At 39.8% G+C, this 17,752-nt stretch overlaps 1 protein-coding gene across 1 annotated transcript in view; it reads right to left on the bottom strand.

Moving 5' to 3' along the window:
* The window catches only part of DEPDC5 (DEP domain containing 5, GATOR1 subcomplex subunit), a 148,722-nt gene that overhangs the window by 107,491 nt on the left and 23,479 nt on the right, over positions 1-17,752 (bottom strand). The window contains exons 10-12 of the mRNA XM_004716736.4: positions 17,158-17,219; positions 10,884-10,953; positions 10,475-10,547 (exon numbers count right to left, since the gene is read on the bottom strand). Of these exons, the coding sequence (XP_004716793.1) occupies positions 10,475-10,547; positions 10,884-10,953; positions 17,158-17,219 (205 nt within the window). The remainder of the gene's footprint in view (positions 1-10,474; positions 10,548-10,883; positions 10,954-17,157; positions 17,220-17,752) is intronic.

Below are 17,752 nucleotides of genomic sequence, written 5' to 3'. Positions count from 1 at the left end.
GCTGATACCAAGGCCTCGTTTTAAGAATGATGTTGGCAACAAATGTACAAACATGCTTGACACAATGGATGGATGGATGGTGATAAGCGTTGGACAAGCCCCAAATGAAATGATTAAATTAAAAAAATATTTTTGAACCATTTAAATGCATGCTTTTAAAATGCATTCTTTAAAAAAATAATATTTAAATTTTAAAAGAAAACTATAAATCCTCTATTATAATAGTTCCAAGGCTAGGCATTCCCACACTTCTCATTGTCAGTTTGTCCTACTGGGGTGGCTTGAGTCTTGCTGTGATGCTGGAACAACGCCACTGGTACTTACAACATCAGCAGGGTCACCCGGGGAGAACCGGTTTCAGCAGTACAAACATTCTATCACGAAGGAACACACTGTCCATTTCTGAAGGATTAGTCACTGAAACCCTTTTGAACAGCAGCAGCACATTATCAAATATAGTGCTGGAAGATGAGACCCTCGGGTTGGAAGACACTCGACATTGGACTGGGGAAGAGTTGCCTCCTTGAAGTAGCGTTCACCTGAAGGGTGTGGATAGAGTACAGCTGCAGGGATCATCACTGATGATGAGGCACACGCAAAATGAGAAGAAATAACAGTATACGTCAATTAGTAAGCGAAACATGGAACGTAGGGAATGTGAATCAAAGGAAATTGGAGACTGTCAAAATGAAATGGAACACAAAAAGATAGATATCCTATGTGTTAGTGAGATGAAATGAAACTAGTATTGGCCGTTTTGACTGAGAAAATCATAATATGCGACAGATGATAAATTCAAGAGTGGACTCACATCCCCTTAAAGAACGATCATAAGGAAGAGATGAGCCAGTGAGGGTGCAGTACAGCACCGATGAAACATACAACTTTCCTCTAGTTCTTTAATGCTTCCTCCCACCCCCCCACTATCATGACCTCAATTCTACCTTACAAATCCGACTAGACCAGAGCATGTACACAGGTACAGGTGAGAGCAGGAAACACACGGAATCCTCAGGACCAATAATGAGAGTAGTGATACCAGGAGGTTAAGGGGAAAGTGGAGAGGACAGGAGGGAACCGATCACAATGATCTACATATAACCCCCTCCCAGGGGTACGCACAACAGGGTAAGACAAAAAAAATAATAACAACTGACAAATTATCAAGAGTTTATGAGGGAGGGAGGGGGAAAAATGAGGAGCTGACACCAAGGGCTCAAGTAGAAAAACGTCTTGAAAATGATGATGGCCACAAATGTATGAATGTGCATGGCACGATGGATAGATGATATATGAATTGTGGTAAGAGCTGTATGAGTCCCCAACAAAATGATTAAAATTTTTTTAATTAAAAAAAAAAAAAAGAATGGAGACACATTCATCATCAAAGAAATTATTTCAAAATCTATCTTGAAGTACAATGCTGTCTGTAATAGGATAATATCTATACGCTTAAATAGAAGTTCAATTCAAATTTACACACTAATCACTAATGTTACTGATGCAAAAACAGAATTATTCCAACATCTTCAGTCTGAAATTGATCAAACATGCGATCAATATGCATTGATAATTATTGGAGATTGAAATGTGAAAGTTGGAAATGAAGAGAAAGAACCGGCAGTTGGAAAACGTGGCCTTGATGACAGAAATGAAATTGAACAGAATTTTGTAAGACCAACAACCTCTCGATTGCAAATACCTTAATCAACAACAGAAAGGGCCAAGTATCCATGTGGACTCAGCCGGATGGAACACCCAGACATCAGAGTGACTATCTGTGGGAAGACATGGTACAGAAACTCCGGATCGAACAAGGTCGGGAGAGGGTGCTGACTCTGGAACAGACCATCCGATGCTCATATGCAAGCTCAAGGTAAGGCTGAGCACAATTACAAGTCCATGACAGCCAAAATACAAGTTTGAACATATTCTGCCTAGATTTAGAGTACATCTCAAGGACAGATTTGAAATAAAATGTCAGCAGCTCGGAGCCATTAGCCACTCTGTGGGATATGTGGCAACCTGCCCTTTTTAAGACTGCAGCCTAGCAAACCCTATGAGTTTCTACTGTGTCATGTGTCAACATTGACTAGACAGCATACACACACTACAGAAAACAGCAGAAAGTTAGAAATCCTCTTAGTGTTGGCAACAGTTAGCAATCCCAAGGGATTTCTATAGAGCAATAAAAAAGGACACTGGATACATGAGGGCAATGAATGTACAAATGTGCTTTACACAATTGATGCAATGTATGGATTGTATGTGCCCCTAATAAAATGATTTTTTAAATGACACTGGATATTGAATAAGGAAGACTGAAGAAGAATTGATGCTTTTGAATTGTGGCACTGATGAAGTTTATTGAAAGTATCACGGACTGCTAAAAGGACAAATAAATCTGTCCTGGAAGATGTACGGCTGGGAATGACAAGGATTGCTAGATTTGATCTCAAATGCTTTGGACATGTTGTCTGGAGAGACCAGTCCCTGGAGGACATCATGCTTGATAAAGTAGAGGGGCAGTGAGAGAGAGGAAGGTCCTCAATGAGATGGATGGACACAGGGGCTACAACCATGAGCTCAAGCACTGAAACAATTGTGAGGATGGCCCAGGACTGGGCGGTGCTTCATACTGTTGTGCATGAGGTCACTAAAGGTCGGAACCAACTCAACGTCCCCTAACAACAACAATACTCGTAGAAGTAAAGTGTCTGACAAGAAATAGCATGTGTAGTACATTAAGTGCAAAAATAAGTTGAAAGCATGCAATATATATATATGTGCATGTAAAGTGTAGAACCCTATCTCTCTGTGTCTTTATATGAGGCTGGAATACCAAGGATAACTTTTTAATGACATGGAGTTCATAGAACAATTTCTGATCTATGGTCACAAATGAACTGGTATGGCGTTTAAGGGCTCAGCTACTAACCAAAGGGTTGGAGATGTGAACCCACCAGCTGCTCCACACAAGAATGGGATGGCAGTCTGCTTCTGTGAAGATGACGTCACTAAGAGATGCCATGGGGTAGCTCTAGTCTAGGGTCATTTTAATCAACTCGCTACCAATGGATCTATGAGCTATATGAAAACCTATGGAGCCAGAACCTGTATAAGGTAGAAATTCATGAGAAAAGGAAACGTAAACTATATTCCACTAAAAGGAGTAATAAAATAAGACTTTACCCTTCAGAGGAATAAAGACTGTGAGTCTTAATAAAACAAAGTAGTCCCATCGAGTTGCAGTTCTCAGAGGTTTCGATGTATGTATGTACATATACAAATATATGTACATAAACAAATATACGTAAATCTACATGTTTTCATAATCCACCAAAATAAAGAAACTCACTGCCCTTGAGTCGATTCTGATTCACAGTGACCTTCTGCAGGCGTTCAGGGCCATAAATCTTCACAGGAGTAGACAGTCTCATCTGTCTCCTGTGGAGTAGTGGGTGCGTTTCAACCACCAACCTTGCAGTTAGCAATCCAATGCTTACTCAATGGCACACCAGAGATGGTACAGGTAAGGGCTCACAACACAGGGAATCCAGAACAGATAACCCCCTGAGGACCAATAAGGGGAGTAACGATACTAGGAGGGTAAGGGGGGGTGGAGTAAGGGGGAACCGATCACAATGATCGATGTATGGCTCCCCTCCCAGGGGGACGGACAGCAGAAAAGGAGGTGAAATGAGACAGTTGTCCGTATCAGATATGAAAAAAAACATTTTTTTAATAATTCGACCCTGTCCTATAGAATCACTGAGTCAGCATCGACTCAATGGCACTGAGCTTTTAACTGAGCAGAAAAGGAGAGGAGGGGTTGGTGTCAGAAAAGTTTTTTTAAAAAAAAGATGGTGAGGGGAGGCATTTCTGACATCTGCTTTTTGTCAATCAGACTTGAACTGGCATGGAGATGGACTCTCGTCCATATTGAAGATGAAGGTCAAATGTGGCCTCCGGGCCATTTTCTCAGAAGCTGTCTTGCACTGAAGGAGGAGATGTGCTCTCCACGTCAAAAGAGTCTTGAGACCATGTGTAGATGTTTCCTGAGGCTGAGTGAGAGTTGTTTCTATTACTTCCAAGTTGCTATCTGACCTTGAGTTATCCTCTATTACCATGTATACTCGAGTATAAGCCGGCCCAAATATTCACCGAGGCACCGAATTTTGCCACAAAAACTGCATTAAAAATGTGCTGAAATACTTAGCTTATCCACGAGTATATATGGTACTTCCCTAATAAACCAAATAAGGCAAGCATAGTCCTGAGATAAGGCACCACTGCAATAGTGCTGTAGGTGGAACAGTTGGCATCCAAAACGATGAAGAAGTGTCTACACTCCACCTAGGATCCAACGCGGCCCTGATCCTTATGTGAACACATTTGAGCGATTCCTGATGCTACACTGCATAAGGGATCATTGCAACTGACTCTATGTCAATGGGTTTACTGTTCTTACTCTTCACTTCTCAATAGACTAGGGGAGGGGGTCACTGTTATTTTCTGACTTGTGCTAATCTGCATTTAAATTTTTTCGATAAATATGCATTACTCGTTACATGATATAAAAGGGTCTCTGATACATGATAAAGGAAACAGGAAAACAGTCATTGTGGAATCTAGGTGGTAAGCACGTGTGTGCTCACTGCATAATTCTCTCAGCTGTACCATGGATTTGACATGTTTAATAATAAAATGCTGGGGAAAATAACCAAGTTAAAAGTAATGCATGATTCTAGATTGAAACCTGGATCAGGAAAAACATTTCTATATGACATATTCTTAGGCTAATCAGTGACATTTGAAAATGAATTCTATGTTAGATAATATTTGTATCGATATTAAATTTCCTGAGTATAATTATATTTTGGTGATATAAGAGAATGGTCTTCTTTCTGAGAAAATAAATGCTGAAGCATTTAGAGGTGATGAGTCATAATTGATCTAGCTTATTTCTAAATATTTAAAAATAAATAAATATGTAGATAGAGGACTTGAAAAAATAGGGTAAGATGTTAATAAATGATGAATCTACATGAAAGATCTAGATGTTCATTATACTCTTCTACCAATTTTCTGGTAGGTTTTCTTTTTTCTTTCATTAAAAAGTTTATGCAAAACTGGCTTTGAAAATTCCCCAAATTTGTCTCACTTTTGAGTTTACCCACCACCACAACAAAAAGCAACTCTAGGAGAAGAGAGGAGACCCCAAGCCTGGCACACTCCTGGAGAGCAGATCCCTGTGCTCTGTTCTCTCCCTGTAAACCCCGAGGGGCAGGGTTCTCGGTGGGGGTGGCTTCCCTAAAGGCTGGACCTGAGGCATTTGGGGCCATCTCGCACAATGCCGCTGCTTCAAGAGCATTTCATTTTTTGATGAAGGCAAAGGAAGACAATGAGAGAATACAAGAGTTAAAGGCAGCAGAGGAGCAAAGAATGATAAAAAAAATTTAAATTCATAGACACTATTCATATAATGGACTAATGGCCACAAAAACATTCACTTCCACAATTCTGAGACCAGACTAGAGCTACCAGGTGCCTGGTGACCACTATAAATTGCTCTGAAAAGATCTGGATCAGATCAGGTGGGATGAAAACGTAGAACAAAACCCACTACCGATACAAGCAGTACGCTTAATAGTTGTATAGAAACCAGAGGAATCCCTGAAACCATGGTCTTTAGCATCATTGAAGCCTACAGCTCAATTTTCATCCAAAGACATGTGGGTAAGAACCGTCTCATTAGAGAGGTTCACACTCTTTAGAAAACCATTTGAGATCTAAGAGGGAGGATTTACCCAGGACAAAGTTCAAGGCGTTGTGCAAGAAGAAGGAAAGGAAGTGACACAGGCCATGGCATCGTGAGGAGCTTGCTATGGATGAGCTGAATCAGAATGGGTACGAGTGTCAAAACGCTGATATGCTCTGTAAACCTCACCTAACTCAGAATAAAAAGTTAAAACAAACAAAAGACTGAGCCACAAGACAAATATGTGCATAAGTAAATGTGGTGAAGAAAGCTGATGGTGCCCGGCTATCTAAAGATAGAGCGTCTGGGATCTTAAAGACTTGAAGGTAAACAAGCGGTCATCTAGCTGAGAAGCAATAAATCCCACATGAAAGAAGCACACCAGCCTGTGCGATCACGAGGTGTCGAAGGGATTAGGTATCTGACATCATCAGAACAAAAAATCATATTGTGAATGAGGGGGAGTGCAGATTGGGGACCCAAAGGGTCTCAAAGAGGAGATGAGCCAGTCAGGGTGCAGTGTAGCAAAATGAAACATACAACTTTCCTCTAGTTCTTTTAATGCTTCCTCCCTGCTCCCACCCACCCCCACCCCCAGTAATGATCCCAATTCTTCCTTACAAATCTGGCTAGACTGTACAAATCTGGTATAGATAAGAACTGGAAACACAGGGAATTCAAGACAGATGATCCCTTTAAGACCAGTGGTGAGAGTGGTGATACCGGGAGGGTGAAGGGAAGGTGTGGTAGAAAGAGGGAACCGATTACAAGGGTCTACATATATCTTCCTCTCTGGGGGATGGACAACAGAAAAGTGGGTGAAGGGAGATGTCGGATAGTGTAAGACATGACAAAATAATAATAACTTATAAATTATCAAGGGTTCATGAGGTAGGGGATGGCAAGGAGAGAGGGGGGAAATGAGGAGCTGATACCAACAGCTCAAGTAGAAAGCAAATATTTTGAGAATGATGATGGCAACAAATGTACAAATGTACTTGACACAATGGATGGGTATATGGATTGTGATATGCGTTGTACAAGCCCCCAATAAAATTATTTTTTTAAAAAACAGACTGAGCCAATAAACAGGTAATGAGTTAGAGAGACACTATTTGGAAGGGATTGAACAAGCCAAGTCAAAGGCGATGAAATGCTCCTATAAACAAAGTGGTTGGATTTTACTTAAACATAAAAGCTTCATACTTTCAGCAAGAATAAAACAACTGTTCCAACACTTTCTAAAAATGAAAAGTACTTCTAAAGTTCATTTTGATGTCTATTCTGCCCTTCAACTGAAATGCCAATAATCATGTGGTAAACTTCTCAGCACATGTCAGAGTTACAAGGTCAAGGTCTTACAGCACCATGCCACTGAGCAACCCAGTGGGGGCCCATCTGGTAAGCTATATCATCTCACAATATGAACCCAAACCCAGTAGCTCTGTTATAATGTATCCTATCATGACTCAATGTGAAGTACAGGGCATCAATGTACAGTGGTCAAAATGAATAAGAAGGTTTACTCTGAATCCAGGAAGGCCTTTGGAGCAGCACTTCTTCATCTTGGCACTAAGGACCCTTGGAGCCCAATAGCTCCCTGTTAAGGTGAGGCTGTCCTGTGCTTGGTAGAATGCTGAATAGTATCTGGAGCATCTCCCCACGAGCTATCACCAGTTTCACCCTTCTCTCAGTGATGACAAAAATTCTTTCTACATATTACCAAATTCCAGGCACTGACACACTGAAATCGCCCTCAGGAATAGCCTTTGGTTTCCCGGAAATAAAAACCCCACAAAGGAAACAATTCAGGAGTATCCTACAGCCTCCTTACTCAAAGTAGTGCAAAAGCCAGTGGGATGTGCACGCCTAGGAGGTAGCCAGACAGGCAGAGAGTCAGGACCTCCTGAAGCTCCGGAACAGAATCAGCATGTAAGATGGAGGGGGTTAAGGAAGTGGCGGTGACTAGTTAGCACCCACACATTTGAAAAACACAGTTTTACAGGATAATTGACAGTAAGCTGTTCAGTATGCTAACGTGCTAGGAAGGTAGGGAGAAATACAGAAATGGCTTTTTCTGTATGTTGAAATGTATCACAATAAATAAAGTCAAAATGTGCTGTCCTTGACAGTATACTGGGACAAAAAAGTACAGACGTGGAAAAGTAGTGAAATAATAAAAAAAAACAACTAACAATATTAATGACTTAAGAGAATTGAAGTGGGGGTGACTGTATAAATCTCCTTGAGATATTTGAATGATTGAACTATTGAACTATATGGCATTCCATGTCAATAAAACTGTTGGAAAAAGTAAATAAATAAAAAAGTAGAATTGTGGTTAAAAACAAAAAGACAAGAGGCAGAGCAAATATAAACAATCACCCTGGGACAGTTACCATAGGGTGGAAAGTCAAACCCACCCACTGCTCCACATCAGAAAACTGGTGCTCTTTGCTTCTATAAAGATTTACAGTCTCAGAAACCATATATAGCATAACTATGTATCATAATCTAATTAATGGCAGTAGGTTATAGATTAACTAATGGATTACTGTTATTTTGTCCAATGTGATAATGTCATTATATATGAAAATGCCTTTAAGTTTTTTGATATACAGAGGAACTAAAAGTTGAAATTCATAATTTAAAGTAATTTTAAAAAGGAAAAAGAAACAATAAAGCAAATAAATGGATCTATGGTTTCATTGTTATTTGCTTTTCTTTTTCTGTATGTTGAAATGTATCACAATAAATAAAGTCAAAATGTGCTATCCTTGATAGTATACTGGGACAAAAAAGTACAGATGTGGAAAAGTAGTGAAATAATAATTTAAAAAAAAACTAACAATATTAAGTACAGAAAGAAGAAAATATTCTAAAATCAGTTGTGGTGATGAATGTGCAACTCTTCTTAATATGTGAATTATATGCCAATAAAACTGTTAAATAAATGTCCGGTTTAAATAATATTATTTAAATCAGTTAGCATAGTAATAATTTAAATAATCCTAACATACCAACTTGCAAAGTTTTGACAAATGGAACATGTCTAGCAAGGGAACATACTATGTCTAGCAAATGGAACGTAACAGTGAGGGAAATTAGATGAAGGGTTATAGGGAGCTCTACTGGAGCCTTGGTGGTGTAGTGGTTACGAGTTGGGCTGCGACCTGCATGGCTGGCAGTTCAAAACCACTCACAACTCTATGGGAGAAAGACTGACACTTTCTATTCCTATCAACAGGTACAGTCTCAGAAACTCATAGGGGGTCACTATGAGTCAGCACTGACTTGATGGCAGTGTGTGGCTCAGTATTTAACCTCTCAAATGCTACTTGTAAGGACAGTGGTATACAAGGGAATATCCCACCACCACCAAACAATGGAAAAAGCTCCTATGGGTGGAGCTTTCATAGTACTCATTTTTCCAGCTAGGTGAGCATCATCGAGCAACGCACTCCGAGTTAGTGTACCCAGTGGCATCACCTGGGAAGGTTTCCTCTGGTCAGTGAATTTTTTCCTAAAAGAAGTTTTGCTCAAACCTAATTTTTTGTGATGGCTTATTTAAGAGAACAGTGTATGACTGTGAAATTCTGTTTCCTGATAGGGAAAAATGCTGAAGAAACTGTTGTGATGTTGAACATGGTTTACAAGGATAGTGCTAAGGGGGCGGAGGTCAGGGGGAAGTGCTCAAGTGTGCAAGTGGTTCTCTCATTTCAAAAAAGGTAAAGTGTCCATTGATGACAAACCTTGTTCTGGACATCCATCAATTTCCCAAATGGACAACAATGTCGACTCATAATGCATTCAATCAGGTCAGACTGCTGATCAAGCTTTCTATCTAAAGGTTCTGAAAAGATTGCATAACAGTGTGTGACAAAAAAGGACTGATTTGTTACTGACAGGGACTGGTTTTGCCACCACAACAATGCACTTGTTCACTCGGCCATCCTAGTGCATCAGTTTTGGGCAAAAAACAGCATGCCTCTCTTGCCGCACATACCTTACCTACCTGACCTCACTCCGTGCAACTTCTTGTTGTTTCCATGAAGGAAGAGGGACATGAAAGGACAGCAATTTGGCGGTGTAGAAGATGTGAAGAAAAAAACGAGGGAGGTGCTGTCAGCCATCCAAACAGATGAGTTTGAAAAATGTTTCCAAGAATGGAATTGCATATTTGACAAATGTATTAAGTGTAATGGACAGTATTTTGAAAGTGGTAAGGTTGTTTTGTAAAAAAATTTAAATACATAGCTTTGAAAAAAAATCATTTTTTTAATTGGGTGGGGGTACCACCTCGTTCACCAGCAACTCCATGGGAGAAAGATGTGGCACCCTGCTTCTATAAACATTTATAGTCTGGGTAACTCTATTGGGGAGATCTACTTGTCCTGTAAATTTGACAGTAATGGTTTACTGTTGGATTTTTTGGATAAATGGCATACGAGAACTCTCTCTTATCTTTATAATTTCTCTGTAAATCTAAAATTCTAAGCGAGTTTTGGTGTTTTTTTTTAAGGCTGGAAAGAAACAATAAAAGCATAATGAGGGCTCAAGCAGAAAGAAAAAGTTTTGAAAGTGATGATGGCAACATATGTACAAATGTGTTTGATACAATTGATATATGAATTGTTAAAAGAGCTGTAAGAAGCCCCAATAACATGATTTTTAAAAAAGAAGAAGAAACCATAATGAAGCAACCAAGCGTACTTGTAAAAATCTTCATAGAATCGCCCCTTGTGATCCTGTCTAATTGAGGCTCGGTTTACTTCAGGAAACTCATCTGAAATAAAGAAAACAAAGTTTGTAGTTCACTGTGAAGAGAAATTCACATTTTCATCTCCCCTCTCCTAGTTTGGAGATTTTAAAAACACACATAGACAAATGTAAATAAAGATAATCTATCTATAAAGTCAGTTTTAAGATGGCACACAACTCACATTAGTTGTTCCTGCATCCACAGGTAGACAGTGCTATTTTCTATTTCACCCTGTCCTCGTAACAAGAAAGGCAGGCAAGACGGAGCATCACACAAGGGCAGCAAATGAAATGGGACTTGGCTGTTGCAGGCAAGGGATGTGAAAGTTTAACATAAAATAATGAGAAAAGAGCTACTCACCAATAGATTTCGCATCATAGAAAGTTCTAGAAAACAGGACCACTGTCACTTCATGGCTACAGTTCTTCTCCTGATTATGATCAGAGACAAAGAAAGCTCAAGTTTATTTCCTTCACAATGAAGTAGCTTGCATGTACATAATACTTTCAATTCCATGAGGTTCAATGCAGTCCTGATTATTGGATAACTTGTCATTATAGGCCACACAGAGCAGTGGAAAGAACACTGGACTGGGAGTCAGAAGACTTGGCTTAAGCCCTGACTCTGAGACAAACTAATACAAGCTGAAGTCCTAGAGATGTGAAAGATGCTTTCAAAGCTGCAAATCACAATTAAGAGACTCTGTCTTCGTGCTCTTGATTTGGCTTAAAACTGATCAGCCTAGTATCCGAGGCTCATGGTATCTAAGGCTCATGATATTAGTACTTGGGCCCAGTAGTTTTCAATCTCTTCAAAACTGCAGTTCTGCAGAGAGCCACGGTGTCAGATATAAGAACCACAGGCACCCCCACTACCTATGCACCATCAAATGATGAGAACGAGAGGCTGCTCTAGGTAACAGAGTGAAATTGTATTTGGCCTGGGAGGGGAGAGTAAGAATAAGTGTTTTCAAGGACTCTAAAACTCGGTGCTAGGTGTTTACAGGTGGATGGAAAATTAAGCTAACACCAGTAAGCCAACAAACTCAGTTTCAGATGCTCCTGGGATCTCAAAGACAACAACCTGCTCTAGCCAACCTCACCTCTAACCCAACCATATTTAATGACTGAAGGATTTAGTCATATACACAGAGATAGTCATAGAGTGCACACACACACACACACACACTTTCCAGTCTTCCACAGAGATATCTCAAGTGGACAGCAATTCCCAACTACATCCCACAGGTCCTAAGAACAGAGTGCCAGGAAGAGATCAGTCTTATTCAGTGCAATCAAGTCGATAGGATTTCCTAGGTCCTGGTGGCATCGTGGGTTACAAGTTGGGCTGCTACCCACAAGGCGGGCAGGGCAAGACCACGAGCCAGAAGAGAAATGAGGCTTTCTACTTCTAAAGAGTTAGAGTCTTGGGAACCCACCAGGGCTGTTCTGCCCTGTCCCCTAAGGTCACTATGAGTCAGAATTGACTCCGTGGCAATGAATTTGTTTGTTTGTGATCTTTTTTGGAACCAGATTGCCACAGAGCCGTGGGGTAGGTTTAAACCACCAATCTTTAACAACCAAATATATAACTAGGCACCAACTAATTGACTGAACTCCAAGAGCACGACACTCAGCCTCAAAAAACCTTACCTGATTGTATGTAAGTACAAGAAAAATGCGTCATGGCAGGGTGGTGTGAATAAGAGCCCCTCAATGTGCACATGATGGAAGAGATAATTTACAGAAATGTAGGCAGTATGGTTGAGGGTTACCCTCACAGGACAATTCTGAGGAAATGGATAGCACTGAACGAGAACCCTTATTCTGCTCTTTATGCTAGTGGCCATTAGAAAAAGAGCCATGGTAGCACAGTGGTTATGCATTCGGCTGCTAACTGCAAGGTCAGCAGTTCAAAATCACCAGCTGCTCCTCCGAAGAAAGGGCAGGCTTTCTGCTCCCATGAAGAGTTACAGTCTCGATCAGTCTAGAACCCCCTTCCAGGGAGACGAATAATGGAAAAGTGGGTGAGGGGCGACAGAAAATAATCTATGACTTATCAAGGGTTGGGGAGGGAGGGGGAAGAAATGGGTAGCTGATATCAGGGGCTCAAGTGGGAAGAGAATGCTTTGAAAATGATAATGGCAGCATATGTGCAAATATGCTTGACACACTGGATGAATGTATAGATTGTGATAACAGAACTGATTACAAGGATCTACATATAGCCTCCTCCCTGGGGAATGGACAACAGGAAACTGGGTGAAAGGAGACGTTGGACAGTGTAAAATATGACAAAATATTAATTTATAAATTATCAAGGGTTCATGAGGGAGGGGGGAATGAGGAGGAAGGGGGAAAAATTAGGAGCTGATGCCAAGGGCTCAAGCGAAGAGCAAATGTTGTGAGAATGTTGATGGCAACAAATGTACAAATGTGCTTGACACAATTGATGTATGTATGGATTATGATAAGTGTTGTACATGCTCCCAATAAAATGATTTTTTTTCATAAAAAAAAACAACAAACTTAATCCAATTGACAATAAAAAAATAAAAATTAAAAAAAAAGAAACTCCAGTAAAAGTATTCAAACAAAAAAACAAAGAAAGAAAGCAAAAACAAAACAACAAAAGAGTTACAGTCTCAGAAACTAGCAGGGGCAGTTCTACCCTGTACTACAGGGTCACTATGAGCTGGCATTCACTAGATGGCAGTGAGTTTGTTTTGGTTTGGGATCAGCAAGTAACCTAAACTTGCTGAGCACCACTTTCTCTGCCAGTGTAGTGGGGAGAAAAGTATTCCACGATAGAATGTGGACAGAACACACACCACACTACCTGGATGTCAAAACCCTAAATAGACAATAACTAAGACTCCTACTAACACTGTCACCAGTGTATTTTGAGCTCATAAAGGAACTCATAAACACTCAAGTTTGTGCTATGACTTGCCATGAACCAGAACCAACTTGATGGCAGTGAATTTTCTTTTCTTTCGTGCGGGTTTTTGTTTCGTTTTGTTTTGCTTTTGATCCACAGAGTCCAGGAGACTGGGTGGCACAGCAAGGCTACTAACGACAAGGCCAGCAGTTCAAACCTGCCAGCCCTTCCACATGAGACGGATGAGGATGCTACTTCTTATAAAGTCTTAATGAAACGATCTAAAGTCTGGAAACCCTACAGAGTTGCAATAAGTTGGAATTAACTAGATGATGCTAATGAGTTAGTTGAACCTTAGGGTACGTTTTAAACTATATAACAATATAGTCAACAACCTCCACCAAAGCATACTAAATCAATACAGAGTATTTATTTTCATTTTCAAAAGTTATTTTAATTCCTTTTTGAGTTCCTCCTTTTATATCAAACTCCCAATTTTAAAAAAATCATAACAGCAAAGCCCTGTAAACTAATGACTGAGCCTAATCCGTGGCCTGCCACTACATCCAATCATAGATTGGATTCACAGAATCATTCACAGAATCAAGCAGAGAGCCATCTAAAGAGCCACTAGACCAGGTCAGACCTGAAATGGAGGTTTTCCTAGGCCCAATATTGAACTAGCCATTACGTGGTCCAAGCCCATCCTTAGGACAAGCGCGTGACAGTCCCTGCTTGTCCTCAACTCTCACACTCAGGCAAGCGCAAAAGCCGGATCACACCAAACTGCGTGACTATAAAAGCCTACCTGGTTTGCCAATTCCCAGTCTGTCCCTTCACCAAATTGTTCTGGTCACTAAATTACACTCCCTCACAGACCTCTGATCATGCTGACCCCCTACTCAAAAATCTTTCCATTGCTCCCACTTCCTATCACAAGAAGTCTACATTCTGCCAGACATTCATCTAACCCAATCTTATTACTCTCTGTGCAAACCCTGTTGCACATCCTACCATGCCTCACTCTTACTTCTCCAGCTTTTTGTTCAGCCTGCTCTCTTCATCGGAAACACGTCTTACTTTCCAATCGTCTAAACTTGCCCTAGGCTTTCAGGTCCAAGTTTTAAAGTAAGTAAGTTTCCAACCCCTAAAATGTATGCTTTGTTATTGTTTCTAATAACAGGATCCGATCTCCTTTGATGGTCTCTGAACCAAGTGTTGTATTTCCAGTCCCCTGTCCTTCCGAGCACCTACTACTGAGCTGCCGAAGTCCATTGTTGAGCAGGAGGCAAAATGTACTTAAAATTTAGCCCCTCATGAAGTACAGATCTTGTAAAATCCCCGGTGAGACAGGGCTTGTTATTATCTACATTTTGCAGAGAAGGAAACTAAGGTTCATAGACCGAATACCTCCCCAAGATCAAAAAGCTAATCAGAACAGAAGCATAATTTTAAATTGAAATATACTTTCATCAAAACTCTATTCTTTACTATATAAAGTAGTTTCTAATATTTTTTATTGGAATGATGTTCCCCTGTGGAATCAGATCCATATGATAACAGTAAGTTTCTTTAGTTTTGGGGAGTATATATGTTTTACTGTGGTAAAATGCATCTAATTTTTTAAAATATTATCATTAGAGGTACTTTACGTGATACATTACAATGGTATACATTTTCAACACTTCAAAAGGAACTCCCTACACCTCTTTTTTGTTTGTTTCTTTGTTCTTTAAAATTATTTTATTATTAGGAACATAAATCACATAATTTGAAAAATAAAAATTTACATGAACAATTCCAGGCAACACAGGAGCATATTATGGAAAGCAACTTCTAACCCTGTTCCCCCCAAGAGATAACATTGTCTTAGTCCCCTTTCTTTAAATAATAATAGTCCAAACGGGAACGCTCCCTACACCTCTTAAGCAGTCACTTCTCACTTCCTCTTTAGCTTAGCCCTTGGCAACCACTAATGTTCTGTTATCGGCTTCCTGATTCTAGATATTTCATATAAATGGAAACCTACTAAGTGGTTTTTTTGTGTTCTTTTTTCTCCTGGTTCAACTGTGTTGTAAGCATATATCAGAATTTCGTTGCTTTATGTTTAACTGAATGATATTCCATTGCATAGAATGCATCGTTTGTTTATGGATGTTTCACATGATCGGACAGTTGTTTCTGCTTCTGTGGTAACTGTGAAGGTTTGTGTACAAGTTTTTCTATGAATTTATAGTTTCAATTTATTCAAGTATGTAGCCAGAGTGGAACTGCTAAGTCATATGGTAATTCTAAAGGGGCTTGCTGACACCGTGGTTAACAGTTCAACTGCTAACTGAAAACTCTGCAATTGGAAGCCACCAGAAACCCCACAGGAGAAAAGGCCTTCCGATCTATTCCCATAATATTACAGCTTAGGAAACCTTACAGAACAGTGCTTCTCCGGGAATTCCCTAAGAGTTAGAATCAACTCAGTAGCAAACAACATGCTAATTCCACGTCTAACTTTCTGAAGAACTGCCAGGCTGTTTTCAACAACCGCTGCATCATTGCATTCTCTAGCAACAATGGGAAAGGCTCCAGTTTCTCCACATGCTCAGAAACACTTGCTGTCTTCCTTCTCTTTGATCTGTGCTATTCGAATGGACTGACTTGCTATTCTCCATGTGGTTTGCATTTGCATGTCCCAGATGACAAATGGAACTGAGCATCTTTTTACATGCTGATTGGCCACTTGTGTATCTTCTTTGACAATAATTTCTGTTCAAGTTCCTTTGCCCATTTTTTGATTGAGCTAGCGTCTTTTTGTTGCTGAAGAGTAGAAGTTTAGTATATATTTTGGTTATCAGACCTTTATTGGGCATATGGTTCCCGAAATGTTTGTCCAATCTGTAGGTTGTCCTTTCACATTTCAATGAAGTCCTCTGATGAACAAAAGTGGTTAATTTCTAATAAGTCCCATGTATCTATTTTGTCTAGTGTGATTCACATTTTTTGTTGCTATAATTGATAACACATCGATAAAAAGTAGGCCTGAGCCCTACCGTATCACTTTAGGCAAGCTGTCATCTTCTAATCCATGAACATGAACTGTCCTTCCATTCATTTAGGTCTTCCTTGATTTCCTTCAGCAATGCTTTATACGGTGTTCATTGTATAATCTTGTACCTCCTTGGCTAAATTTATTCCTAAGGACTTTAGATTCTTCGATGCTATTGTGAGCGGAATTGTTTTTCTAAATTTCTTTTTAAATTATCTACTGATGGTGTACAAAAACACAACTACTATTGCATGCTCATCATATGTGCTGCAACTTAGGAGAATTCATTTATTAGCTCTAACAGCTATATTGATATGAATTCATATGATTTCCTATACATGGGATGCTATCACCTGCAAAGAGAGATTGTCTCACTCCATCTTTAACAATATGATGCCTTTTCTTACTTCTTAGCGAATTGCTCTGGCTAGAATTTCCAGGACCCTGATCAACAACAGAAGGCACCCTAGCCTTTATTCCTTTTCTTAGAAAGAAAGTATACAAACCTGCACCATGAGCATGACCTTAGTTCCAGGTTTTTAACACATACCCTTCATCATGTTAAGGTGATTATGGTCATTTAAATTGGGAGTCTTATCTATCTTAGCTTTGGCTATAATAGTTTAAAGGGTCTCAATAGAACCACTGCATTTTAAAAAATATGCACCAAATGTTGCCATAATGACATTTAGTGGGTAAGGGGGGGAAATGTACCTTCCACTTGATAAAGAGGTCAGCGAGGAAACCGTTCACAGCTTTCTCAAAATACAAATCTCCTGCAAAGAAACAAGGAGCAGATGACGACGGCTATCACTACTTCTTTCTTGAAATTTCTTCGTTCAGGAGAGGAGCGGGAGCACACTTTCAAACATGGTCAGATGCACACAGATGGTTTCAACATAAACTTTCTAGAAAGCCAAATGTCCTGTTTGCCTGCCTCAGAAAGGCTTAATGGTAAAGGAAACGATGGAAAAGCTCTATGTTTAAAAAGCATAGCCTGTGCCTTTCTTCTGAATGAGAGGCAACCCTAACTCTGATAAATGATTGCTCTCATGATAAAGTTTGCTCAGAGGCGGTCTAGCAGACCCCAAGCATTCCTTGACTTATTATTTGTAGTTCCTGCTACTCCTGAGCAACCTGCTCGCCTACGACAAAAAATAATTTGAATATACATTTTGCATATACCATGAAGCTGGAGTGCTGGAGACAATACTCCTGTCTCAAAGCAGCTTTATTGTTTTCTAAGCAATATATTGTAACTCTAAGATTAAGAGGAAGCTTTGGGGATTTTTGAGAGAATAGGAAGAGA

The sequence above is a fragment of the Echinops telfairi genome, unplaced genomic scaffold, assembly GCF_000313985.2.
Source record: "Echinops telfairi isolate 266 unplaced genomic scaffold, ASM31398v2 ScPeMD7_29;HRSCAF=101, whole genome shotgun sequence".
Classification (NCBI taxonomy): domain Eukaryota; kingdom Metazoa; phylum Chordata; class Mammalia; order Afrosoricida; family Tenrecidae; genus Echinops; species Echinops telfairi.
The sequence above is the reverse complement of the archived record's forward strand: the minus strand, read 5'-3'. Positions and strand labels throughout refer to the sequence as shown.